At 36.0% G+C, this 26,984-nt stretch overlaps 1 protein-coding gene across 1 annotated transcript; it reads left to right on the plus strand.

Moving 5' to 3' along the window:
* The first annotated feature begins 13,422 nt into the window (after positions 1-13,422).
* On the plus strand, positions 13,423-22,318 carry LOC142341402 (cytoplasmic FMR1-interacting protein 1 homolog). Its single transcript, XM_075392332.1, has 3 exons — positions 13,423-16,472; positions 18,438-18,690; positions 20,610-22,318. The coding sequence occupies exons 1-3, from the start codon at positions 13,578-13,580 to the stop codon at positions 21,302-21,304; spliced, it is 3,843 nt and encodes a 1,280-aa protein (XP_075248447.1). The 5' UTR covers positions 13,423-13,577; the 3' UTR covers positions 21,305-22,318.
* Positions 22,319-26,984: the final 4,666 nt, after the last annotated feature.

The raw sequence follows: 26,984 nt of genomic DNA on the forward strand, positions 1-26,984 counted from the left end.
ATATTTTGCGCTGAACTTTGGCGTAGATTTTACATAATTAGCGTCGATTTTTAGCGTAGATCTTACATAAATTCAACGCATTCAATGCCAATCTCACATATTTTAAGTTGAATTTTTGCCTAGATCTTACATATTTAGCGTTGAGTTTTAGCGTAGATCTTAAATATTTTGCGTTGAAATTAGCTTAGACCTTTCATAAACTCAACGCATTCAACGCCAATCCTACATTAATTGCGTTGAATTTTGGCGTAGATTTTACATATTTAGCGTCAATTTTAAGCGCAGATCTTACATATTTTGCGTTGAATTTAGCTGAGATCTTACATAAACTCAACGCATTCAACGCCAATGCTACATATTTTGCGTTGAATTTTGGCGTAGATTTTACATATTTAGCGTCAATTTCTAACGTAGATCTTTCATAATTTCAAAGCATTCAACGCCAATCTCACATATTTTGTGTTGAACTTTTTCGTAGATCTTACATATTTAGCGTTGAATTTTAGCGTAGATCTTACATATTTTGCGTTGAAATTAGCTTAGATCTTACATAAACTCAACGCATTCAACGCCAATGCTACATATTTTGCGTTGAATTTTGGCGTAGATTTTACATATTTAGCGTCAATTTCTAACGTAGATCTTTCATAATTTCAAAGCATTCAACGCCAATCTCACATATTTTGTGTTGAACTTTTGCCTAGATCTTACATATTTAGCGTTGAGTTTTAGCGTAGATATTACATATTTTGCGTTGAAATTAGCTTAGTTCTTACATAAACTCAACGCATTCAACGCCAATCCTACATATTTTGCGCTGAACTTTGGCGTAGATTTTACATAATTAGCGTCGATTTTTAGCGTAGATCTTACATAAATTCAACGCATTCAATGCCAATCTCACATATTTTAAGTTGAATTTTTGCCTAGATCTTACATATTTAGCGTTGAGTTTTAGCGTAGATCTTAAATATTTTGCGTTGAAATTAGCTTAGACCTTTCATAAACTCAACGCATTCAACGCCAATCCTACATTATTTGCGTTGAATTTTGGCGTAGATTTTACATATTTAGCGTCAATTTTTAGCGCAGATCTTACATATTTTGCGTTGAATTTAGCTGAGATCTTACATAAACTCAACGCATTCAACGCCAATGCTACATATTTTGCGTTGAATTTTGGCGTAGATTTTACATATTTAGCGTCAATTTCTAACGTAGATCTTTCATAATTTCAAAGCATTCAACGCCAATCTCACATATTTTGTGTTGAACTTTTTCGTAGATCTTACATATTTAGCGTTGAATTTTAGCGTAGATCTTACATATTTTGCGTTGAAATTAGCTTAGATCTTACATAAACTCAACGCATTCAACGCCAATCCTACATATTTTGCGCTGAACTTTGGCGTAGATTTTACATAATTAGCGTCGATTTTCAGCGTAGATCTTACATAAATTCAACGCATTCAACGCCAATCTCACATATTTTAAGTTGAATTTTTGCCTAGATCTTACATATTTAGCGTTGAGTTTTAGCGTAGATCTTACATATTTTGCGTTGAAATTAGCTTAGATCTTTCATAAACTCAACGCATTCAACGCCAATCCTACATTATTTGCGTTGAATTTTGGCGTAGATTTTACATATTTAGCGTCAATTTTTAGCGCAGATCTTTCATATTTTGCGTTGAATTTAGCTGAGATCTTACAAAAACTCAACGCATTCAACGCCAATCCTACATATTTTGCGTTGAATTTTGGCGTAGATCTTACATATTTAGCGTCGATTTTTAACGTAGATCTTTCATAATTTCAAAGCATTCAACGCCAATCTCACATATTTTGTGTTGAATTTTTTCGTAGATCTTACATATTTAGCGTTGAATTTTAGCGTAGATCTTACAGATTTTGGGTTGAATTAGATTTTACATAAATTCAACGCATTCAACGCCAATCCTACATATTTTGCGCCGATTTTTGGGATAAATTTTACATATTTAGCGTCTGTTTTTAGCGTACATCTTACATAAATTGAACGCTTTCAACGCCAATCTCACACATTTTGCGTTGAATTTTTGCGTAGATCCTACATATTTAGCGTTGAATTTCAGCGTAGATCTTACATAAATTCAACGTATTCAACGCCAATCCTACATTATTTGCGTTGAATTTTGGCGTAGATTTTACATATTTAGCGTCTATTTTTAGCGTAGATCTTACGTAAATTGAGCGCAATCAACGCCAATCTCAAACATTTTGCGTAGAATTTGTGCGTAGATCTTACATATTTAGCGTTGAATTTCAGCGTAGATCTTACATATTTTGCGTTGAAGTTAGCTTAGATCTTACATAAACTCAACGCATTCAACGCCAATCCTACATATTTTGCGCTGAATTTTGTGGTAGATTTTACATATTTAACGTCAATTTTTAGCGCAGATCTTACATATTTTGCGTTGAATTTAGCTGAGATCTTACATAAATTCAACGCATTCAAGGCCAATCCTACAAATTTTGCGCTGAATTTTGGGGTAGATTTTACATATTTAGCGTCGATTTTTAGCGTAGATCTTACATAAATTCAACGCATTCAACGCCAATCTCACATATTTTGCGTTGAATTTTGCCTAGATCTTACATATTTAGCGTCGAGTTTTAGCGTAGATATTACATATTTTGCGTTGAAATTAGCTTAGATCTTACATAAACTCAACGCATTCAACGCCAATCCTACATATTTTGTGCTGAACTTTGGCGTAGATTTTACATAATTAGCGTCGATTTTTAGCGTAGATCTTACATAAATTCAACGCATTCAACGCCAATCTCAAATATTTTAAGTTGAATTTTTGCCTAGATCTTACATATTTAGCGTTGAGTTTTAGCGTAGATCTTAAATATTTTGCGTTGAAATTAGCTTAGACCTTTCATAAACTCAACGCATTCAACGCCAATCCTACATTATTTGCGTTGGATTTTGGCGTAGATTTTACATATTTAGCGTCAATTTTTAGCGCAGATCTTACATATTTTGCGTTGAATTTAGCTGAGACCTTACATAAACTCAACGCATTCAACGCCAATGCTACATACTTTGCGTTGAATTTTGGCGTAGATTTTACATATTTAGCGTCAATTTTTAACGTAGATCTTTCATAATTTCAAAGCATTCAACGCCAATCTCACATATTTTGTGTTGAATTTTTTCGTAGATCTTACATATTTAGCGTTGAATTTTAGAGTAGATCTTACAGATTTTGCGTTGAATTTAGCTTAGATTTTACATAAATTCAACGCATTCAACGCCAATGCTACATGTTTTGCGCTGATTTTTGGGATAGATTTTACATATTTAGCGTCGATTTTTAGCGTAGATCTTACATAAATTCAGCGCATACAACGCCAATCTCACATATTTTACGTTGAATTTTTGCCTAGATCTTACATACTTAGCGTTGAGTTTTAGCGTAGATCTTACATATTCTGCGTTGAGATTAGCTTAGATCCTACATAAACTCAACGCATTCAACGCCAATCCTACATATTTTGCGCTGAATTTTGGCGTAGATTTTACATAAATAGCGTCGATTTTTAGCGTAGATCTTACATAAATTCCACGCATTCAACGCCAATATCACATATTTTGCGATGATTTTTTGCCTAGATCTTACATATTTAGCGTTGAGTTTTAGCGTAGATCTTACATATTTTGCGTTGAAATTAGCTTAGATCTTTCATAAATTCAACGCATTCAACGCCAATCCTACAATGTTTGCGTTGAATTTTGGCGTAGATTTTACATATTTAGCGTCATTTTTTAGCGCAGATCTTTCATATTTTGCGTTGAATTTAGCTGAGATCTTACATAAACTCAACGCATTCAACGCCAATCCTACATATTTTGCGTTGAATTTTGGCGTAGATTTTACATATTTAGCGTCGATTTTTAACGTAGATCTTTCATAATTTCAAAGCATTCAACGCCAATCCTACATATGTTGCGCTGAATTTTTGGGTAGGTTTTACATATTTAGCGTCGATTTTTAGCCTAGATCTTACATAAATTCAACGCATTCAACGCCAATCTCACATATTTTGCGTTGAATTTTTGCCTAGATTTTACATATTTAGCGTTGAATTTTAGCGTAGATCTTACATACTTTGAGTTGAAATTAGCTTCGATCTTACATAAACTCAACGCATTCAACGCCAATCCTACGTATCTTGCGTCGAATTTTGGCGTAGGTTTTACACATTTAGCGTCACTTTTTAGCGTAGATCTTACTTAAATTCAACGCCCTCAACGCCAGTCTCACATATTTTGCGTTGAATTTTCGCCAAGATCTTACATATTTAGCGTTGATTAAATAATTCTTCACAGGTGAGAAAAGCGAAGTCTAGAGCAAACAAAAACACTCAAAGATAAACAAAAAATCTTCATGATCTTGTCAAGAAGAAAAAATTGTGTTCATAAATATTTAAAGCTGGGAAAAGATTATTAGTAAAATTTTGAGCTGGTACGGATCTTTAAGCAGTTTTCAAGTGAGTGAAGAAATTCAACGTTACCAGCACCAGCTAATGGCAAAATGAGCTGAGTAATTGCTCTGACATACAATCGAAAATTGGGAAACTGAGTTTTAAGAACAAATACATGACCGCACATATCTGACCACTCTCGTCCACTCATACTAATCGGCTATTTTTTTCTGAAGTAGAAATTACTATTTGATTTGAGATAGAGGAAAATAATGTTATTGTATATGGATAGCCGGCGCTAAGTACACATTGAAACTAAAAACACTATATGGAGACACAAACCGTTTTTCATTAAGTTCATTTAGAGACAGGTTATTTGAAGCAGAAACTTCGCCATGTGTCGGCTTGTTTTCTAGGAACTGCTATGGACTCTGTTCTGAGATATTTTAGGAGTCGACTTTCAAGTACCTGTAGACCTCAGATTGTACCTCGTCCGTATAACGTTAATGAGTTCCAATGCAACGACAAATGGCTTAAAAATTATTTAGAAGACAGTGAGAAAATCCTTATTTAATATATTCGGTTTGAAACGTATGTTAACCTTATCAGAGGCCGTAGGTATTATAAGCTGGTATTGAAAAGTTCTCTTTTTAATTGTATTGTAACGGAAGATGTACGTGAAATTTATAGGTTTTATCAGATGTCTTGTGACGGTTTTTTTTACGCTTTCTTAACTTTTATAACAATTTGATACTGGAACAAAAAATAAACTTCAACGCAAATTCAATGGTTTTTCTAAAAAAGAAGAAATGGTGGATCGATTTGAAAAAAACGTAATGCAGTTGGCTCTAAAAAAAATTACGTGTATGTCAAGGAGCATGAGTAGTACACTCGTAGGGAACATTTATTGTGCCGTTGTTATGGATTTGATACCCACGGCAATTTCTTTCAATATTTCATTTTTAATTGTGAAGACCTAGGTGATTGTCTCTGGCAACACAATGTCTGTTTTTTCTTTGGTAATGACAAATGCGTCAATGAGCATGATTATTTTGTTGTGGGAAATAAAAGAGTCTGTATTTTCCAACTTAGGTTTGGCCAACTTGGATAGACTTTACTTCAAAACATGAAACTTTTTATATCATTTGCAAATTCTAATTTCTGTAAAAAGATGATTTCAGGGCATGCAAGCAAGTTCCTAATTTTCCCTTTGTGATAATATTTTGATTATCAAGAAACTTTTTCAGCTTAAATATCAGATATTCTGATTGATGTTATCTCTAACACGGACAGAAAACCTCCATTTAAAATCATTTTTCTTGCATCTTTTATCCGTCTCATGATATTGTTTTTTCTTGTGAGTATGTGCTGTTCTGTAGTCTATTGTAATTATTTCATTCAACATTTCAGTCACAATACCGGGTGACCGTTTATTTAGGTATTGGGTCCTTGTCCATGTCTCTTGAATTTTACAATGGGCTACATCAAAATGTTTTCATTCATTGGATGCATTGAAAATCTTATGTATAGTCCCTTGAATGACGTTTTTTTATATTGTAACGGTGTATAGCTGCGGAAAATCAGGATTATGCCGGTATCAGTAGGTTTTTCATAACAAGGAAAGCAAATTTATTATTTCTCTTTTTTGTTTTTGTTCAGCTTAGAAAGAATTGCTTTTTTTTATTTTTTCCCGCTATTGTTAGTGCCTTTTTCAACACAGTTCAATTGACAATGGTAAAAGCTCAAGAGAAAAAGACTTGTAAAAAAACAAATTTTAACATGATCTTGTCAGGAAGAAAAATAATCTGTTCATCAGCATTTAAAGCTGAGAAAACATTATAAACCAAAATTTGAGCTGCTCCGGATCTTTAAGCATTATTTAAATTGAGTAAAGAACTTCATTGTTTCCAGTGCCAGCTAAAAAATCAACATGCAAGAAAATGTTCCAGGAGATTATCGCTGAATGCTTGTTTGCATGCAACAAGATCAGAGTGACAGCAACTTCATTGAAGAACCAGTTCGACATCTTGGAGGGAAGCAATCAGCAACGTAAAAGTTTTCTTTGCTTGTGTCAGAACGAATCAGAGCGCAGAAGGAAACTCGAAAATCTACTGAAGAGATTTTCCAAGCAAAAGCCTGATAGACATGCAGCAATTTTTTTAAACTGAGTAATTGCTCTGACGACATACAGTCGCAAATTGAGAAACTAAATTTTAAGCACAGATACATCGCCGTACAAATCTGACCACTCTCGTCCACTCATACTACTAATCGGCTATATTTTCTGTAGTACAATTTACATTGTGTTTGGGGACAGGTTTTTGAAGCAGAAATTTTGCCATGTGTCCGCGTGTTTTTTAGGAACTGTTTGGGACTCTGTTCTGAGATATTTTAGGAGCAGACTTTCTAGTACCTGTAGACCTAAGCATTTGCATCGTAGGTACAAAGTTAATGAGTTCAAATGCAACGATAGATGGCTTAAAAATTTTTTTAGACGAGAAAGAAACATATTAAAAATTCCCTATTTAAATTATTCGGTTTGGACGCATATTAACCTTATCTTAGTCCGTATGTATTTTAAGCTAGTATTGAACAATTCTCTTTTTAATTGTATTAGAACAAAAGAAGTACGTTAAATTTTTAGATTTTATCAATTTTACTGTGGTGATTTCCTTTTACCTTTTCTTATCTTTTATAACAATTTGATACTGGAACAAAAAATAAACTTCAACGCAAATTCAATGGTTTTTCTAAAAAAGAAGAAATGGTGGATCGATTTGAAAAAAACGTAATGCAGTTGGCTCTAAAAAAAATTACGTGTATGTCAAGGAGCATGAGTAGTACACTCGTAGGGAACATTTATTGTGCCGTTGTTATGGATTTGATACCCACGGCAATTTCTTTCAATATTTCATTTTTAATTGTGAAGACCTAGGTGATTGTCTCTGGCAACACAATGTCTGTTTTTTCTTTGGTAATGACAAATGCGTCAATGAGCATGATTATTTTGTTGTGGGAAATAGAAGAGTCTGTATTTTCCAACTTAGGTTTGGCCAACTTGGATAGACTTTACTTCAAAACATGAAACTTTTTATATCATTTGCAAATTCTAATTTCTGTAAAAAGATGATTTCAGGGCATGCAAGCAAGTTCCTAATTTTCCCTTTGTGATAATATTTTGATTATCAAGAAACTTTTTCAGCTTAAATATCAGATATTCTGATTGATGTTATCTCTAACACGGACAGAAAACCTCCATTTAAAATCATTTTTCTTGCATCTTTTATCCGTCTCATGATATTGTTTTTTCTTGTGAGTATGTGCTGTTCTGTAGTCTATTGTAATTATTTCATTCAACATTTCAGTCACAATACCGGGTGACCGTTTATTTAGGTATTGGGTCCTTGTCCATGTCTCTTGAATTTTACAATGGGCTACATCAAAATGTTTTCATTCATTGGATGCATTGAAAATCTTATGTATAGTCCCTTGAATGACGTTTTTTTTATATTGTAACGGTGTATAGCTGCGGAAAATCAGGATTATGCCGGTATCAGTAGGTTTTTCATAACAAGGAAAGCAAATTTATTATTTCTCTTTTTTGTTTTTGTTCAGCTTAGAAAGAATTGCTTTTTTTTTATTTTTTCCCGCTATTGTTAGTGCCTTTTTCAACACAGTTCAATTGACAATGATAAAAGCTCAAGAGAAAAAGACTTGTAAAAAAACAAATTTTAACATGATCTTGTCAGGAAGAAAAATAATCTGTTCATCAGCATTTAAAGCTGAGAAAACATTATAAACCAAAATTTGAGCTGCTCCGGATCTTTAAGCATTATTTAAATTGAGTAAAGAACTTCATTGTTTCCAGTGCCAGCTAAAAAATCAACATGCAAGAAAATGTTCCAGGAGATTATCGCTGAATGCTTGTTTGCATGCAACAAGATCAGAGTGACAGCAACTTCATAGAAGAACCAGTTCGACATCTTGGAGGGAAGCAATCAGCAACGTAAAAGTTTTCTTTGCTTGTGTCAGAACGAATCAGAGCGCAGAAGGAAACTCGAAAATCTACTGAAGAGATTTTCCAAGCAAAAGCCTGATAGACATGCAGCAATTTTTTTAAACTGAGTAATTGCTCTGACGACATACAGTCGCAAATTGAGAAACTAAATTTTAAGCACAGATACATCGCCGTACAAATCTGACCACTCTCGTCCACTCATACTACTAATCGGCTATATTTTCTGTAGTACAATTTACATTGTGTTTGGGGACAGGTTTTTGAAGCAGAAATTTTGCCATGTGTCCGCGTGTTTTTTAGGAACTGTTTGGGACTCTGTTCTGAGATATTTTAGGAGTAGACTTTCTAGTACCTGTAGACCTAAGCATTTGCATCGTAGGTACAAAGTTAATGAGTTCAAATGCAACGATAGATGGCTTAAAAAATTTTTTAGACGAGAAAGAAACATATTAAAAATTCCCTATTTAAATTATTCGGTTTGGACGCATATTAACCTTATCTTAGTCCGTATGTATTTTAAGCAAGTATTGAACAATTCTCTTTTTAATTGTATTAGAACAAAAGAAGTACGTTAAATTTTTAGATTTTATCAATTTTACTGTGGTGATTTCCTTTTACCTTTTCTTACCTTTTATAACAATTTGATACTGGAACAAAAAATTCAAAGCAAGTTCGATGGCTTTTCTAAGAAAAAAAGAAATGGTGAATCGATTTGGAAAAAATTTAATGCAGTGTGCTCTAAAAAAATTGCGTGTATGCCAAGGGCATGAGTAGTACACTCGCGGGGAACCTTTATTGTGCGGTTGTAATGGATTTGATACCATCGGCAATTTTTTCAATATTTCATTTTTGATTGTGAAGACCTAGGTGATTGTCTCTGAAAACAAATTGTCTGTTTTTTGGTAATGACAACTGCGTCAAAGATCATGATTATTTTGTTCTGGGAAACAAAAGAGTCTATGTTCTCCAACTTAGGTTTGGCCAACTTGGATGGATTTGACTTCAAAATATGACCCTTTATACACCACATGCAAATTCTAATTTCTGTAAAAAGATTATTTCAGAGCATGCAAGCAGGCTCTTAATTTTCTCTTTGTGATACAATTTTGATTATCACGCAATTTTTTTTAGCTTAAATATCAGATATTTTGATTGATGTTATCCCTAACACTGACAGAAAACCTCCACTTATAATCATTTTTCTTGCATCTTTTATCCGTCTTAAGATATTGTCTTTTCTTGTGAGTATGCGCAGTTCTGAAGTCTTTTGTAACTGTTTCACTCAACATCTCATTGACAATACCGGGTGACTGTTTATTTAGGTACTGGTTCCTTGTCCACGTCTCTTGAATTTTCTAATGGGCTACATCAAATTGTTTTCATTCAGTGGATGAATTGAATATCTTTTGTATATTCTCTTGAACAACGTTTTTCTTATATTGTAACTGTGCATAGCTGTGGAAAACCAGGATTATGTCGGTATCAGTAGATGTATTTTAATAAGGACAGCTAATTTTCTAGTTATCAATTGTGTTTACATTCAGTCTAAAAAGACCAGATTTCTATTCTTGTTGGGTCTCTCTAGAGTTAGTGTAGTTTTTGTATAGTGGAATTGTATATAATTTTTGCTCTTGAGGATTCACCTTTACAATACACATTCTGTCATATGCATACCAGTTGAAAAAATTTAAGTCATGTGTATCTTCTGTTGTACTTCTTTCTGAACAACATTAATAGATACATACAATTTCTTACAAAATCTACTCCCCGTCAGTAATCCATCAGTTATTTCACGCGTGATGAAATGAGTTGTTTGCTAATACAAGATCAATCCTCTATTATCTGTTATAGCTTTTCAGGAATTGCTATTTTTGCTTCTTTCTTGCCCTTTTTAATGCCTGTTTGAGCACAATTGAATTGACAATGGTTAAAGCTCAATAGAAAAAGAATTGTCAAAAAAGAATTTGACTAATAAAAACGATCTTTTTTTTCGAAATTGGTTTTGTCTAACCTCTCGAACGCAAAACAGTTTGTCTCCGTATCTGCTCAGAAATCTGACGTCAGCAATGTCACAAGCGGAGTTGCATAAGGATCCATTCAAGGTCCCCTGATGTTCTTGGTGTTTAATAACTTTTCCAGAAATATTAAAGGAGTGAAATAGTTGCGGCTCTGCGGATGATTTTAAGATTATAACGAGCTCGAAACGTTATCTTGATGATTGTGCGACTGCTATTGAACTTTGGTGGGAAGAAAACCAAATGGATTGTACTGTTCAAAATGTAACCTTTTAAACTTCAAAGGTATTCAGGCTTCCATCAACTGCGAACTAGTAGGATGTCAGCCAACCCAGAAAGACCTTGGTTTGGTTGTTGCAAGCAGCCTAAACTGGACTGATAATTGCCCACAACGAACTAAAAAATCCGCATCAGCGCTTCATCAGATCAGATCAGGAAAAACCTCTCAAGTTCATGCAAGCTTAAAACGCGCAGGAACGCATATGTTGGCTACGCTGTTTTAACCCTGGTGTATGGGTCACAAGCTTTCTCTCCAAATAGAACTCAGTAGAAAGAACTCAAACTTGTGCAAAAAAAGGCTACGAAAAAAGGCTGAAACAACCCAAACTGCTCCCGATCACCTTTAGTAGTAGTAGTAGTTCAGGCTTCTGCAATGCACGGGTTGAAGCACCCTTGTTGATCGTCATAAATGAGTTATAATGTCGCTGATCCGATATTTTATATTTTTGTTGTCTGTAAGGTCTGTCTGTTTGTTGACAGTGTTATAGAGATAGGCTGTTCTCGGCCAGAAATTTTCGTCGCTTTTGAATAATCGTTTTTTCGTAAGTTTGATTTCACATTTCGCGCCCTGTCTCGTCCGATTATTGTTGTTGAAATGTATAGACTTTTCTATGGCAATGTTATATTTATTGTTTATGAGATCTCATAGTAGTAATAAGCTGTGAATTTCGAAGTAAAAAGACAGAGGAAGAATTTTCAGTTTGATTATTGAGAGAAGAGCTATTATCCATTTCGTCGCACTTTTTTGGATTCTTTCGATGAGTACTAGATCGCATTTAGACGGATACCACACTTGGCAGGCGTAGGATATAATTGGTACAATGTAACCCGTGTATGCGTTTAATTTAACTTGAGGGAGAGTTCTGTGGTGAAGATTTCTTCTGAGGTACCGAAGTGCTTTAAGAGTTTTGGAGGCTCGTGTGCTTGCGTTTTGATGCCAAGTTAGGTTATCACAAACTTGTATTCCGAGATCTTTTTGATGAGACGAGATGTTGACAGTTTCATTTTTTATTGTAAAGAGTGACTTTTTCTTGAAACAGAGGATCTTGCATTTGTTTTCATGGAGGCGCTTTCCGTTGTTATTGCACCATTCATTTAATTTCTGGAGATCAGTTTGAAGTTCATGTTTGTTATTAGAGAGCAATTTGTAATCATCTGCATAACCGTAGTTTTGACTGTATTCGATTTTTTGTGGTAAATCATTTATGTAAACGAGAAAAAGTAGTGGCCCCAGAATTGAACCTTGCGGTACGCCGCTAGTGACGTCACGAAGGCTCGACGTTGAGGTTCCAATGCGAACACGTTGTTTTCTGTCGTCACAGTAGTTGGCTATCAATCTGAGCGCTTTTCCCCCAATCCCTGATTCCGACAGTTTTGCAACAACGTGGTGGTGGGGTACTGTATCAAACGCTTTCTGGAAATCTAGGTAGAAAACGAAAAGTTCATCATGTGCAATTGAGTCGACTTCTTTGTACAGTTGGTCTGGAAAGCATAACATTTGAATAATTGCTGAACGTTGAGGCCGAAAACCAAACTGGGAATCGTGAAGTGTTCCTTTAACGTGCTCATAGAGTTTGTTGAAAATAAGTTTCTCGAACATAGGCAACATAGGCAATTAATTGGTCTATACCTTTTATCTCAAACTGTATGACTTGTTTTACTTCGTGTCGATTCGTCATGGAAATTTTGATGCTAACGCGGAAAAATTTTCCTTCTTGAACAAAACGCTGAACAAGGAACATTAGCAGAATTTATAGTGACGAAAAGAAAACTACAAAAGACTGACAGTAACTTCGACGTAAGAGCTAAGCGCCTGGTAATTATCTTTAAGAAAGTTCTAAATGTGAAACCACGACTATGGAGTAGTAAGAGTTTGAGCGATATATACTGGAAACTTTGTTGAACACTACAATATGCAGAAACCCTGCACATGGCAAATAATATGCACCTGTAAAAACTAATGAACTTGAAAATCTAATTAATCTGACGGCTTGAAACATACGTATAAACTGAACCCAGGGTTCCAAAACCCGTGGGTCAACCCTTAATCCATGTCTTCTGCTACTACACATCATTATGCCGACGGGAGAATATGGGTCTTTCACATTGTTGTTGTTTCCCCCCTCATTACGTCATCTGACCACTAAGTAAGCTGGGGGGCTCTAATGGGAAACATATGGGCTTGAACATATGCTTTTGAAGAGTAATTAGATTTCAACCGTAAAATGGGATCTTTGTTTCATCTATGGTTGTTTGACAAAAAGTTTTCCGCGAACACAGGCTGACTTTTTTATAGCAATGCGAGATCTATTCTCTTTCGGCCCCCAGTTTTTTATGACCCCAAGTTACAAATTGTGTTGTTATATAGCACATTACTATGTAAAAACAATGCGCCCGGGGGTCATAAAACATCTACCCACTAAGCTGGGGGAGGGGGAAACAGAATAGATCCGCAATGCGAATTGCATTTTCTAGGCGAATTGCAAACCTCCTAGAAAATTTATTAAACTTAAGGGAACCATCTGGACTGAAAAACCGAATATTACGTACAATGTGGAATTTTTTCGAGAAGAAATTTTCTGAGCGAAATATGTGCACTTGGCAATTGTTCTGCGATTGTCAAAACTGTAGAAACTATTGGACATTATTTTAATTTGATGACTGGGACTTTAGACCCTTCAGCACAGCTGTAAATCCCCAACAACAACAAATGCGTATGCAGAAAAGCTTGCTCAGTTCAGTGCCTAAAATAATCTTATTTTCAGATGGCGTAGTCAATCAACAAAATGCCGATGTTAGAAGATGCACTGTCGAATGTGCGGGTCCTCGCCGAGATCTCCATTGCAGATCAGGTGCCCGCGATCGAGGCCTACTCCACGAGTCTTTTATATCGCGCAGACTTTGACACAAACTTCCAAGACAGGAACTCGTTCATTATGGGTAATGCTAAGTTTAACGAGGAAGCTGTCGTTCAGGCTAACCTGAATACCCTCCTTGAAGAAGGCGAGCAGTATGCAGTTATGATGTACACGTGGCGATGCTGTTCAAGAGCCCAGCCTTTACCAGCAACTGACCAATACGACAAAATTGAAGTCTATCAGAAGATCATAGACGTTTATGAGCCTGAAATAACAAAATTGAAGAATTTTTACTATTTCGTTAATAAAGCAACCGAAAGATTTATTACAGAAATAAAGCGAATGTGCAGAAAGGATTTCGTTTCTGAAGTCTATCTATGGACGCTGGGCCGTTTCATCAACATGTTTGCTGTGCTTGATGCACTTAAAAATGCTAAAGCGTCTATCAAGAACGATCATGCTGCCTATCGACGTGCAAATCAGATCCTTAAAAAAATGAATGACAGTCAAATGATTCACGAGTCTCAAAATTTGACCTTGTTTTTGGCTGACAATGACAAAATATCTAAAAGCTTGCAAACTAAACTTGAGCACATCCAGGGAGCTGAAGATCTATTAGCAGATGTTGTGAATGCGTGCTGCACTATGTATGAGAACAAGCACTATGTACTTCCAAAAGAGAAAGAGATAATGCTCAAAGTAATGGTTTTTGGGCTGTACCTCCTCGACGGAATGAACATTCCGATCCACAAACTGGAAGAAAAGAAAAAGATCAATGTATCTAAAATCGACAGATTCATCAAAAACGTGCAAGTTGTGCCTATTTATGGTGATATGCAAATCGAGCTTCCAACATACATTAAAAAATTTAAGTGCTACCAGGATAACACATCGCGTTGGACCTGTACACAGACAGGTAACATGTGTGTTCAGTCATCAATAATGGACAAGATTTCCATGATGAGAGTGGAGCACCACGCGTTAGTAGTGGAGCTCAGTAAAATAAGAAACGAAGCGTTGTTGGGAGAATATTGCGCAGCCGAGAAGTTGGATCAGAGAAATAAAGACATCTATCTTGCAGCGTTGCATTGTCTACGGTCAGTGGCAAGTTGGAATTCGATTGTTTCAGAGGTGTTTTCGTGGAAACTTGTTAACCCAGCAAGAGATAAGGCGCTGAAAGTAAATGAAGATGCCGATACAGATTATGCTTTGGTTACGAAATACAATTACACACCAGATGAGTGTTCTGCTCTTGTAGAAGCAATCTCAATGATAAAAAGTATGCAAAAACTCATGTTCGAAATGGAGAGCATGTTAACTGAAGCCGCTAAGAGTTACACATACTACGAGCTGCAAAGTTTTGTCCAGTTGGCCCTTAGGGAGCCAATTAGGCAAGCTGTGAAGAAAAAGAGGTTTAACCTCCAGCAGCACTTGCAAGCGATCCGAGATTGTTGTGCAGATTGGAATGACAAACGTCCACCTGTTGATGACCCGGCCCTTAAAGGCGAGAAAGATCCTAAAGGAGGCTACACGATTGTATTGCCTAGAAAGTCAGTTGGACCTTCAAGTACTCAGCTTTACATGGTTCGAACCATGATTGAAAGTTCCCTCAGTGAGCGCGGGGCTGGAGGATCGAAAAAGAAAGACTCACTGAGGAAAGAATTGGAAGGCGCATGTGTTCAGACAATAGAGCAATTCCATCAGAACAGCTATTTCTGGAGCTACATGTTAAACTTCAATCAAAGCCTGTTTGAGGCATGTGATTTGTCGCAGCTTTGGTTCAGGGAATTCTACTTGGAAATGGCCATGGGAAAACATATCCAGTTTCCAATTGATATGTCAATGCCCTGGATTCTAGCCAGTCATGTTGTCAGCTCAGACGACTGTAGTGCAATGTTAGAACACCTCTTGGTCCCGTTCGACCTCTATAACGACTCAGGCACATATGCTCTCACCAAGTTCAAAAAGCAATTTCTTTACGACGAAATCGAGGCTGAGCTCAATTTATGTTTCGATCAGTTAATAGTGACTCTTTCTGAGAAGATCTATCAACACTACAAGGTGTTGTCATCTAGTCTGCTCCTCGACAAGAAGTTCAGAGCGGAGAAATCAAAACTCGGCCAGGATCTCCCGTTTCCCTCTGGCATCAGATATGACACAATATTGCGTCAGCGTCACGTACAACTCTTGGGTCGATCTGTTGACTTGAATCGCGTAATTGGTCAAAGAATAAACTCTCTGTTCCAACAGTCATTAATGGTAGCATTCCGGCGTTTCACAAGTCGGGACCTTCACGGATTAATTGAACTAGACACTCTTCTTGAAGTAAATAAACTATGCCACAAACTGCTGAGTGAGTTCGTCTTATTACCTACGTTTGAAGATTTAGTGAAAGAAGCGAACAATAATATTACAGCTCCTTATGGCATTGTTACCGTGCATGTTTATCACGAGATCAATCAAAGCGTCCTGCCAGGCTATTCCTTCAATTTTGGTACGCAAAGGTTTGTCAAGCAGCTCGTCAGCAATGCTGGTGTGCGGATGGGTGAACAGCCTTTGAAGCACAGAGATCAACCATTAAGTCACGTCGAACTGTTTCATCTATTTGGATCTACACAATTGAACAAAGCGTATGCACAGATTTGTGAACTGTATTCGAAATTCATTGGAGCGGAGCATATGAAGATTCTATGTAAGGTGCTGGGATACCAAGGTATTGCTGTGTTGATCGAAGAAATCGTGAAAGAGGTGACATTACGGTTGACGCCGAGCGATAGTATAAATGATGTGAGCTTGGCAAACCAAGTCATCAAACTTTTGAAGGTGATGCATAGTTCACGCTTTACTTTACAGGCTATTTTAAAGCCTTTCAATTGTATGCATATATTGTTAATTGCTCTCAAACGAAGTTCGTAGCAATTATATTAGTCCTGTCGGTCTTTTTTATGCGTTTTTTCGCTTGGCCAATTTTTCGTCTGAGGCTTTTGACTTTTCGCCCTCAAAAACGGGGTAAACAGGTAGCGCACGGGGGGCATTAAGTGCTCTTAAAGCCTTTCAGCTCTGTTTCAGCTCAAACTTTTGGAGACTTATACTTATGGTGTGAAGGGCGGTTCTTATAGGTTGAAGACACCCGCACTATTGACCCCCTCCCCCCCCCCCCCCCCCCCCCAACTATTACCCAACCCCCCACCGCGCTGTTGCCCACCCCCTCTCCATCAGCCCCCCTCCCCGTGCACCCCCCCCAAGTTTTTGTGAAAATTTTTGTCATTTTCATTTTTCAGCCCTAGGTGTCAAGGAACATACTCTAGGATTTTATAATAGGTTACTGCATAGTTTCTAATGGTAGTTGAATGGTTCAACATTTTAACATCACAAATTTTACCTTTTCTGACAACTTGCAAATTCCTTTTTTTAAGGTTTATTGTCCTTATTCACATTTTACCAGACCCAGGGGCCAGAAAATCTCCCGAAGGGTTTGATAATAAGTTAATGAAAGTTTTTTATTGGTCATGGAATAGTTCTCAGCTTTTTAATATCTCAAATTTTAGCATTTTTTTAAAAAAACTTGCATTTTTTCAAGGTTTTGAAAATTTTGTCGGTTTTTAGGTTTCTGCAGCCTTAAGAGCCGAGGAACCTCCTCTAGGGTTTGAAAATAGGTTAATGTATATTTTCTAATTGTAATAAAAGGTTTTTCAAGATTTCAACACCTCGAATTTTAGCAATTTTATTTACCAAACTTGCAATTTTTTTAAGTTTTTTTGTCATCTTTTTTAGGTTTCTCCAGCCGCAAGAGCAACGTAACCTCCTCTAGATTTTGATCATAGGTTAATGTATAGACTCTAGATGTAATGGAATGTTTTTCAAGATTTAATAGCAGCAATTTTTAAAATATTTGCAATTTTTACAAGTTTTAATCTTTTTATGTTTTATGAGTTTTATCAGTTTTGTTTTTATGAGTTTTTTAATCATTTTTTCCGGCCACAGGGTCCTAGGGACTTCCTTCAAGGTTTGCTGATAAGTTGTCGCATAATTTCTATAGTTAACGGAATGGTTATCAATATTTTAATGACTCCAGCTTGATCAATTTTTTGATAAAATTTAATTTTTTTCAAATTTTTGGGAAATTATTATGTTTCAAGTGCATGGATTTATGAGTCAGTGAAACTATTTAAAGCTTGAAATAGGGATACTGGATAGTCACTTGAGACAGTTAAATGGTTTTGAAGTTTTTAATGTTTTGAATTTTTGGCAAGATTGTTAAAATTTGCAATTGTTTTCAGAATTTTTGAATATTTTTTATCCTTTTCTGAGTTTAACGATCATTACTGGCCACCGAAGCTTTTTAAGTCTTGCAGATGGGTTACTTGACATAACTCCAGAGACAAAAATAGCTCTGAACTTTTTCACTGCGAAATCTGGAAGCTGTTGTTTTATATTTTGCAAACAAGGCCAGAAAACTAAAAGTTGCAGAGTCTGAGCAAGCTAAAGCTAGGCTCACTAAAACCTGGCTAGCTACTGATGAAGCCAACCGCTCGCCGGTCGTTTGAGAGCGATTCGCGCGACGTTAGTCAGTTGTGTTATTTTTGTTGCTGGTGTTGATAAAATAATAGGGTTTTTAAAATAAATGGCATTGTTTTGTAAACTGTTCTAGATTAAGTTAGGCATTCCTGTTTTCCTAATCAGTTTATCCTCAACCTTTTGACGAGGTGTCTGATTATTTCCCGCTAAAGTGCAATGAATATTTTAGAATTCTATCGATGATTCCAATAGAATATTTTGTGTTGACAGGTGATGCCGTATGAGAACAAGCTTTGCAGTCTGCAAGTGAAAGTGGACGAGGCACTGCACCAGTACATTCAGAATCAGTTCCAGCTCTTCCACAACCCTGAGAGAGTCCAACTCATGCACTCCCTTAACCATTTGGGCAATGCTGTCCAATTTGTCCAATTGTTGGAACAGAATCTCTCTCTGGAGGAGGTTCAGGATCTCATCCAGGCATCTTTTTTCCAGATGAACATACCCAAACAGTTCATCAGACCAGGTGAAGTGATAAATATAATTCAGACAACTTTTATGTTCACAAATGTGACAAATTGTAATAGACTTAATTAAATTTTGCGCGCTGTGGAAGTTCAATTTTATTTGACATTTGGGATATGGTAATTAGATAAACCAACGATCGATGCCAATCTAGGAAAAATATGTTCTGTATTTGCCACTCTAGCCCAACCAGGAACTCTAAACTATACTCAGAGTGAAAAAACAAACATCCAGAAAAGAAAGCTTGCAAGAAAGTTTGTTTCTGGAGTAAAAATCAATGAAGTTTATTACAAAGAAAGCAGACGACATTACGTTGCGAATAGATGTTATCGAGTAATTTATTCGAATTGTCACTCATTCACGACAAAGTTTGAAAATTAGAGTTTGTCAACGTTTTTAAATTAGTGTCTTTTTTTGATGCGAGATTTGACAACGACAAAATCTTGTCCCCGTTTTCAGTCCCACTGTCATTGTGCAGATCATCACTGTTATCCTTGATTACGGTATCTAATAAACACGATATTTAACAACGTGCCAATTAGGCCGAAATGAAAGAAAGCCTAATTGGTGATTAATTACAGAAATGTCCCTTGTAATTCTAATTGTGGATCAAAAAGTTAATTAGGCGTTTGCAACTACCCACATCACTGCTCATAAGAACTTTAAAACCTCTAATTCTCAAGTAATTACTAGTTAAATTCGAGCATTTTAAAGGCTAATTAAAAAATTTACTGAAAAAAGCTCAAAATCGCGGACAAGCGTTGCGTTATCCGAGAATACAAATACCAAATTTCATGCTTGTTTCGTTACTGTTCAGTGGTTAATGTATAATTTTTCCAATGCGAAAAACGGTGACGTAAAGCAAAAATATGTGACAAGGTATTGTCATTTATCGGCGAAAGGCCTGAAAAGCGAAACCCAAACACAAAACCCAAATTCGCATGCTTTTTGATTCAAAGTGATTGTCTTTTGAATAATTTCTGCATTGTTTTGAACGATGATTACTTAGCTTTTGCAAATTTCCTTTCCTGAATTTTAGGGTGCAGCAGTCGTTTTCCGTTTTTTTTTCTGACAATTTATGAAATTTGAGTTCTGCGTGATAGGACTTGCAGGTTGGTAATAGCTGCTTATTCATTCCTTCTGATGAAAGCTCACTTTAAAAATAGGAGAGGTGAAATCGGATGACAAAATAAAATAAATTGTTTAACAGTATTTGTCTTAATTAACTAATTTCAGCCTCAGATTTAAAATTCTTCACTGTATTTTAAACTAGGATCGGCATTGCGCATTCATTTATTTCATGTTTTCTCTCTAATTGGATTCAAAACTTTGTACAAGGGAGCCAAAAATGCGGTGCATTATTACACGTGTTAGATTTCGACTACTCAATAGACCAGAAAGGGCCAAATTTGGTCGTTTGCTACCTTTGGTCGTTTGCTACCTTTGGTCGTTTTGCTTACCTTTGGTCGTTTTGCATACCTTTGGTCGTTTTGCTATTAATTGATTCTATTCATATCTAGATTTGTACGTATCTTTTTGCACCAATCTATTTACTACTTGTGACTACATTTCAATCGTGATATAGTTCATGTTATATTTAATGTAACATGGGTGCAAGTTAGCAGAAAGTTCATGCCTAAGTAAGAGACAAAATGTTTATTATTCGGATTATTTTCATCATGGATGTATCGAGTACATTAAATTTAAATGATGCTGTTAGTATTTAAAGAATTCTTCGACAACCACCCCCCACCATCAATGAATGAAATTTTACGCCATTTGCGTTTGCCTAACTTTTATGCAGCTACATCATAAATCAATATCAATGTAAACAGGATCATCTGGTAGTTCACACGGTTATGAAAATAGAACTTTTTCACGGGCAAAAGAGTTCGTTGTGAGACGCTATTTGATTGTTAGGAGACAACAAGGAGGAGAAAAAGAAGCGCGCGGAGGCCAAGTACAAGACACACCATGCAGTGTCTGTGATTGAGAACTGCTGCTCAGAAACAGAAGCTAACATTGTAAGGGAATCGGACCTGCTCACCAAGGAACGACTCTGCTGCGGTCTCTCTGTGTTCGACACATTCCTCAAGCGTGTCGGCCAGACCCTGTCAGCCCACAATCTGTGGACCAGTCAACAGGACAAATTGGCTGCTCTAATCAGCGGAGCTGATAACTCCGAATTCTACCGCCTATGGAGCGGTATGCAGCTTTGTTACGCAATACCCCCTCCCCCTATGTTTAAACAGTCCCACAACTACCTCGCAGTAGATATCATCGGGGATGGGGCTATCCTGGGAGCTTGCACTATAATGGCCCTCTGTGGGCAACAGAAAAAGTTCGAAGTTAGTGATATGTGTTTTGCTTTGTTGGACAATGCTGATTGTGATGACCAGCCTTTGAAAGACGTGCTGGTCCTTTCAAATTCGAGTGAAAGTGTGAACTTGGCTGATTTTCTGAACCGTGTGAAATCATTTCAACTTTTACACACGCAGCTGTTTAACATGATCAACCGGTACCTTCAAGTTCCCTCGGATAACTCTGTGGACAAAGTGCACAACGTGAATGTGTATGGAGTGCAAACTACAACGGCAACTAATAGAAGTTGGTGAATCAAATTATTTATCAAACTCCTTTGCGATTATTTATTAGTAAATAATAATAATGTAAAATGTATTTTGTTATATTCCATGGCCTATTTGAGCCTTGTTTGGATTGAAGCAGGCCATTCCAGTTACTCCTTAGCATGCTTTTGCGCCTCCTCCGTTTATTGTTGCAATGTTTCCACGACCTTTTACCCCAGTTGTTCACCAAATGCAACCCAACCCATTAAGTTAGAGAGATAAAATTTGTCCCAAAACAGCTATTACATTTAATACTGACCGACTAGCAGTGCTTGTGTGCTAGCTCATTCAGTTCAATTCAGTTGTTGTGATAAATTGAATTTTTAAAATAAATTTTATGCTGGAAAAAGATAAACATATTGAGCTGTTTAAAATAAGAAGAAAGCGTTCTGTATTGTTGGTTTTGTTAGGATTTTTAATATTTGACACATTTTGTAGTAAAAGTAAATTATATCCTGTTTTCCTCCTATCTCTGCAATGTTATAATGAATGTAGTTGCTGAAATATAAAAGAAATTAGGGACATTAAATTTGCACGAGAATTAAATAAAAAGCATATTTTGTTTATATTTGGTTTAAAAATTGATTGCATTTGTTTTCCGATTAACCATTTTTTATTTGATTTGTCACTCTTAAATGCGCATTTATCACGCGTGAAGTTGTTGAAGTAATGCACACCAACAGACACTAACATTCACCTTTTATTATAGTGATAATAATAATGTGGCCTACCTAACTTGGGCGAATAGATAAAGTTATACCAATATTGCATTTATAACTGTGTTGCAGTTATATGATCGATTGTCCAAATGTAGTGAATAAACAGTTGCCTGGCAGTTTTGCTCAATCGATTGCTGTTCTATCTTCTCTCTTTGTTGCTTCTTCTCATTCGATGAAGCGATTAATTTATTATTATTAATTTGAAAGCAGCCCGTTTGTCAGTCATTTTCTTCAGTAGCATAGATGATAAAGAACATTCTCAATTCATTTTTCACAAAACCCAGTTTTTATTTCAACTTAAGCAATTGGTGACCAGACAAACTAAACGGCTAATATGGTTGTGCACATCTGAATGATGATAGGTAAACTTGTCAATTTTCCAATAATCAGTCAGGATTTGGGAACATAGTGGGATGGATATGCGAGTGTCAAAAGAGCGGCAATGGACCACGTTAATGGCCAGATTCAAAGTTTACGAGAGATGCGTTAGGTTGTTTGTTTCAAATGAAAAGGTTGTGCTGTATTATCCTGTGCTAACTTAGGCATGACCACACGTCGTTGCCATCGAAGCGAAGTATCAGTTTAGACTTAGACAATGCATTAATCCCATTCATTGGTCTTGCCTTTTCTGTTCTATTGGAACAACGTCAAGATAAAGGCCAAAACAGGTGCCTTTAATTCATTCCAATTTTGGAAAAATGAATCAACCTGTTGATTGATCTCGAGCGAAGTTTGAGGCAATTATTGTAAACGTGTCTTTCTGAAGCAAAATTTTTTCTTGACCGTTTTTCTAGAACATTCTTTCGATTTCACTTTGGGTAACTTTTGCACGCTTGACTTGACTTTTTGCTTCACCTAAATTGCGCTCATTAAGGCTGTGTTGCAAAAATAAAGCATTGTAAGGGAGCTCACGGTCTTTAAATGCGGGTGGAAAGTGCTGCAGTCTAGCACGCGCGAGGTCCACAGATTGAATCCTTCCCTAGTCTTATGTTTTTGCACTGCCCACCCTGAATTACATTGCCCCGCCTGTTGTTCGAGATCCATTTGTCCGACGTTAGTCGGTTAATGTTTCGTTTAGCCCCTTGATCAACCAGGCAGAAATTAGGTCCATTTTTCGAGTTATCGATGTATAGATTCACGCTGCTTGAAGTTTTTGAACTTTTTCATTAGTAACATTTAGTCCTACAATCATAGAAGTTTGCTTGTTGCAGTCTGCCTATGAAAAAATTTTCGGTCAAAATTTTTAGCTGATTTTTCTTTGATCTGAGATTCTGAGTGGTTGTCTGCAAACTAAACCCTTCCCAATGGTTCAGTCAAAATTTTGTGATAGTTGTTTGATGCTCCAACACTAAACAGCACAAAATTGTAAAGGCAGTAAGGCCTCTATTGCTTAGCTACTATACTATATGAGCTGAGTGATCCAATGAGTTAGTCAATTGCACTTAGCTGAGTTCAAAGAATGCGTTCTGAACTGTTTCTAATGATTTTTGATGGAAAACCAATTTGAGAGCACTTAGAAAACTTTTCAAAAACAATTTAAAGGTTTGCACGGATTCAACCTTCCTGGATTAGTTTTTAAAATTATATGAATCCCAAATTTCGACCATTACACCCATTTTTAGGTAAATTCATTTTATTACCACAACTTTTTAGAAAATGACCACTTCAATTGTTATAGCTTCTTGAATGTCAATATATGACTATTTTTGTTCCGACCCCCCTTGAGTTTGTTCAGTCAGTTTTTTTGTTCAGTCAATTTTGGCCGATCGATATATTCATCGTAGAGAGTTGAGACTGGTATAATTAGAAAACTTGTCCAGCGTAGAATATGGAATTAAAAAGATTTTTTTCATTTTCGTTTTTGACAGGGAGATATCGAGGTTTAAACTTTCGAGAAAATAGAGTGAATTCCGTTGATTTCATTCACCTTTTTTTGGTATTTTGACTAAAATTTTGCCAATTTTGATAAAATTTAAAATTTTTCAAGAAAATGTTGATTTTACGTTTAAAGACAAAATATATTGTCGGCTACTTTCATTGAATTTTTTTTGTCACAAATTCCGGCTAAATATTTCACAAAATTCAGACTTTTTCATCAAAAACAGACAGCACGAAATAAGTTTCTTTAGTCCACTCTGATTAAATTTGCAGCAAGTGCACACCCAAACACCACTAACACAATCTTTGTAGACTGAAAAGGGGTCTAATTCCACTTCAACTTCCGTTGAGAGTGCTCTATAAATAAAACTTCCTAATTGAAAATGGAATTGAAAAAGGAGCTCACTAGTGGTAGGTCCTATTGGCTTCCTAGTTATTTCAAAATTATTTTATCTAGTTGATTGCTTGAAAGCTTATGGTCGTTTTGACTTTTAAAATATTTGATTTTTAAATAAAAATTGGCTTATTGAACTTTGCCTCCATTTTTCTCTTAATTTGGTCAACTTGTAGCTTAATGTAAGCAATCAAAGAGTGCTCCTTCTTTCTGCTGATTTCAAGTTTAGTCTTTATTGCGGTTTTACGCCTTAAGTTATGGTGTTCTGGCTTTTATACTACTAGATTTCACAACTTTTTTTTAAAATTTTTAGGTGTTTGCCCAATATTCATGTTTTCTAGTTTTGTCAAATTATCATGTTATTGTCAGTTCATATATCACATTTTTCGCGTTCAAAAAAACCCACATTCGATAATATTTAGATCCTCAAAGATAGATTGTGGTTCTCTACCGCTTCGACAATACTTTCTCGGAGAATGTCTTTAACTTTTGTTTTTACTTTGTCTTTTTAGTCGTATTTATTTTTCCGTACAATGACCCGGTTTGATTGGGGTTTTCTGGTAGAGTAGATGAGCCGATATTCTGATGTTAGAAGATAGATAATGGCTTTCATGACTTTGAAAACAATTGTTTTCCAAAATGAAAAAAAAAAAACATTTCAAATTCGCAATTTTGTTCGTTTTATTGTCTGTTTGTTACCTGGTCTCGTTAATTAAAGGTTAAAGATGGCATTATGTTTGTCAAGGGAAGATGTCAAAAGGGATTGGTGTCACAAAATATAATGTTTTTAAAGAATTCGTCATGACTTTACTGTCTTCCAAACGGGTTTTTCACAAAAAAAGTAAATGAATTTTTGATCGTTCTTTTTGTAGACGTAAGATATATTCTGGATAATTGCAGGTCTCAAGGGTTTCCTTTGAAAAATTGGACGAACCTATTCATATTTTTCATTTTGTAATTAATGGCTATCATGTCTTTGGAAATAAATTTTTTTCGAAAAAAAACAAGTATTACATAATTTTGCATTTTTCTTTTTTGTCTAATTGTTGCTTATTTTCATTAAAGAGCGGTCACATAATACATTATTGGTGTTCGACGAAGGTGCAATTGAACATATTTTGGGGACCAAAGTATGGCTTTAGGGCTTCCAAATCTTTTTCTGGCAAGTTTTAATTGATTTTTAGTTTGTTGTCTATTTGTTGTTCTTTTTGTAACTGCATAAAAAATTGAATACCAAGAGTTCGTAATTCCCTTCTATAGAAGCATTAATAATTGTAAACCTATGGGATATTTTAGTTGATTCCTAATGGTTTTGATTACTTTGGAATTAATTGTTTTTTTAAAAAAAATTCAGCGAATTTTCAAACTTCTGTTTGAAAATTTTGTCTGTTTCTGTTCTTTCAAAGTTTCTGTTCTTTTTTGTCTAATAGTTACCAAGCTTTTTTATGAACTGGTGAATAACCATTTTTTTTTCTGGTGAATTACAAGTTATTTTGTTTATTTTCAGTTTCATCTAACGCTATTTTGACTTTGTTATTAAGTTTTCTTTTTTAAAACGGACATCAATTTTTTGATGTAATTTATGTTTGTTGTTGTTTGATTTTGGCGTTCGTCTTCGCTCGCTTTCTTAATATCGGCATATCTCATCAATCTAATGCATCTTTTTTTACTCCACTGAGTTGTTTGCTTTGGAGGCTATCTTTTCGTTCATACACCAGTTTTTTTGAAAAAATACTTGAATTTTATTGTTTTTCTATCTGTTCCTCATTTGGTAGACAATTATGCCAGAATTGTGGATGAGCGGGGTCGGAACTTTATGTGCAATCGCACATTACCGAGCCGCCTTGTATTTATTTCTATCAAAACGCTCTCTCTGATCGATAAATTGTTGACGTCGTCCTGAGAAACAAGATTAACTGCTTAGGCACAAAAACATCAAGTTAATGAGCAGTTCTCTAAAAGTCTTGGTATTTTTTGAGTATGCGATGCGCTGAAACTACCGCGGAGACTTAAATTCATGATACGGTAATGCATGGGACGCTCCACACCGCCCCTCTCAACATCCTCCTCCAACCTCGCCCACTGCATTCTGCTGTTTAGGTGTTAGGTGTACATTTAAATTTACAGTAAACTCAATTTCATGTGGTCTTGACCCATAGCAACTTAATGCCACGCCCTCTTTTATACAGCCCCCCCACCCCACCCCCCCCCCCCCCCCCGCCCCCCCTCGTATAATGCAGTCAGGCTAACCAGCCTAAGCTCAAAGTAGCTGTTTCAACAAACGTCAGTATCACGTTAGTCCAGTGGTTTGCGAGCCGTTCAACTTCAGATGGATATGTTTGAAAACAGAAAAAATATACTTGAAAACTAAACTAAGCAGAGTAATCTTCCATTTTTAGGGTCTAGGAAATAAACACCCACTTAACTTTAGACAGGAAATCAACTCCCACAGAAAACAACCCCCACGGAAATAAACCCCCATTTTAAAATTTTAGAATTTTGGTTGTGATAATTTGTTCGGTTGCGATAGTTTCATAGCAAGTCCCACGGGCCGCTGAGGCATGACCAAGGCACGTGAGCCATGGCCAAACGCGCTAAATGAGGAGCTCTTTAATAGTAAAGTGGGGGTTTATTTCCGTGGTGGTTTATTTCCTATCTAAAATCAAGTGGAGTTTTT

Source organism: Convolutriloba macropyga, chromosome 1 (genome assembly GCF_964194025.1).
Source record: "Convolutriloba macropyga chromosome 1, txConMacr16.3, whole genome shotgun sequence".
NCBI lineage: Eukaryota > Metazoa > Xenacoelomorpha > Acoela > Convolutidae > Convolutriloba > Convolutriloba macropyga.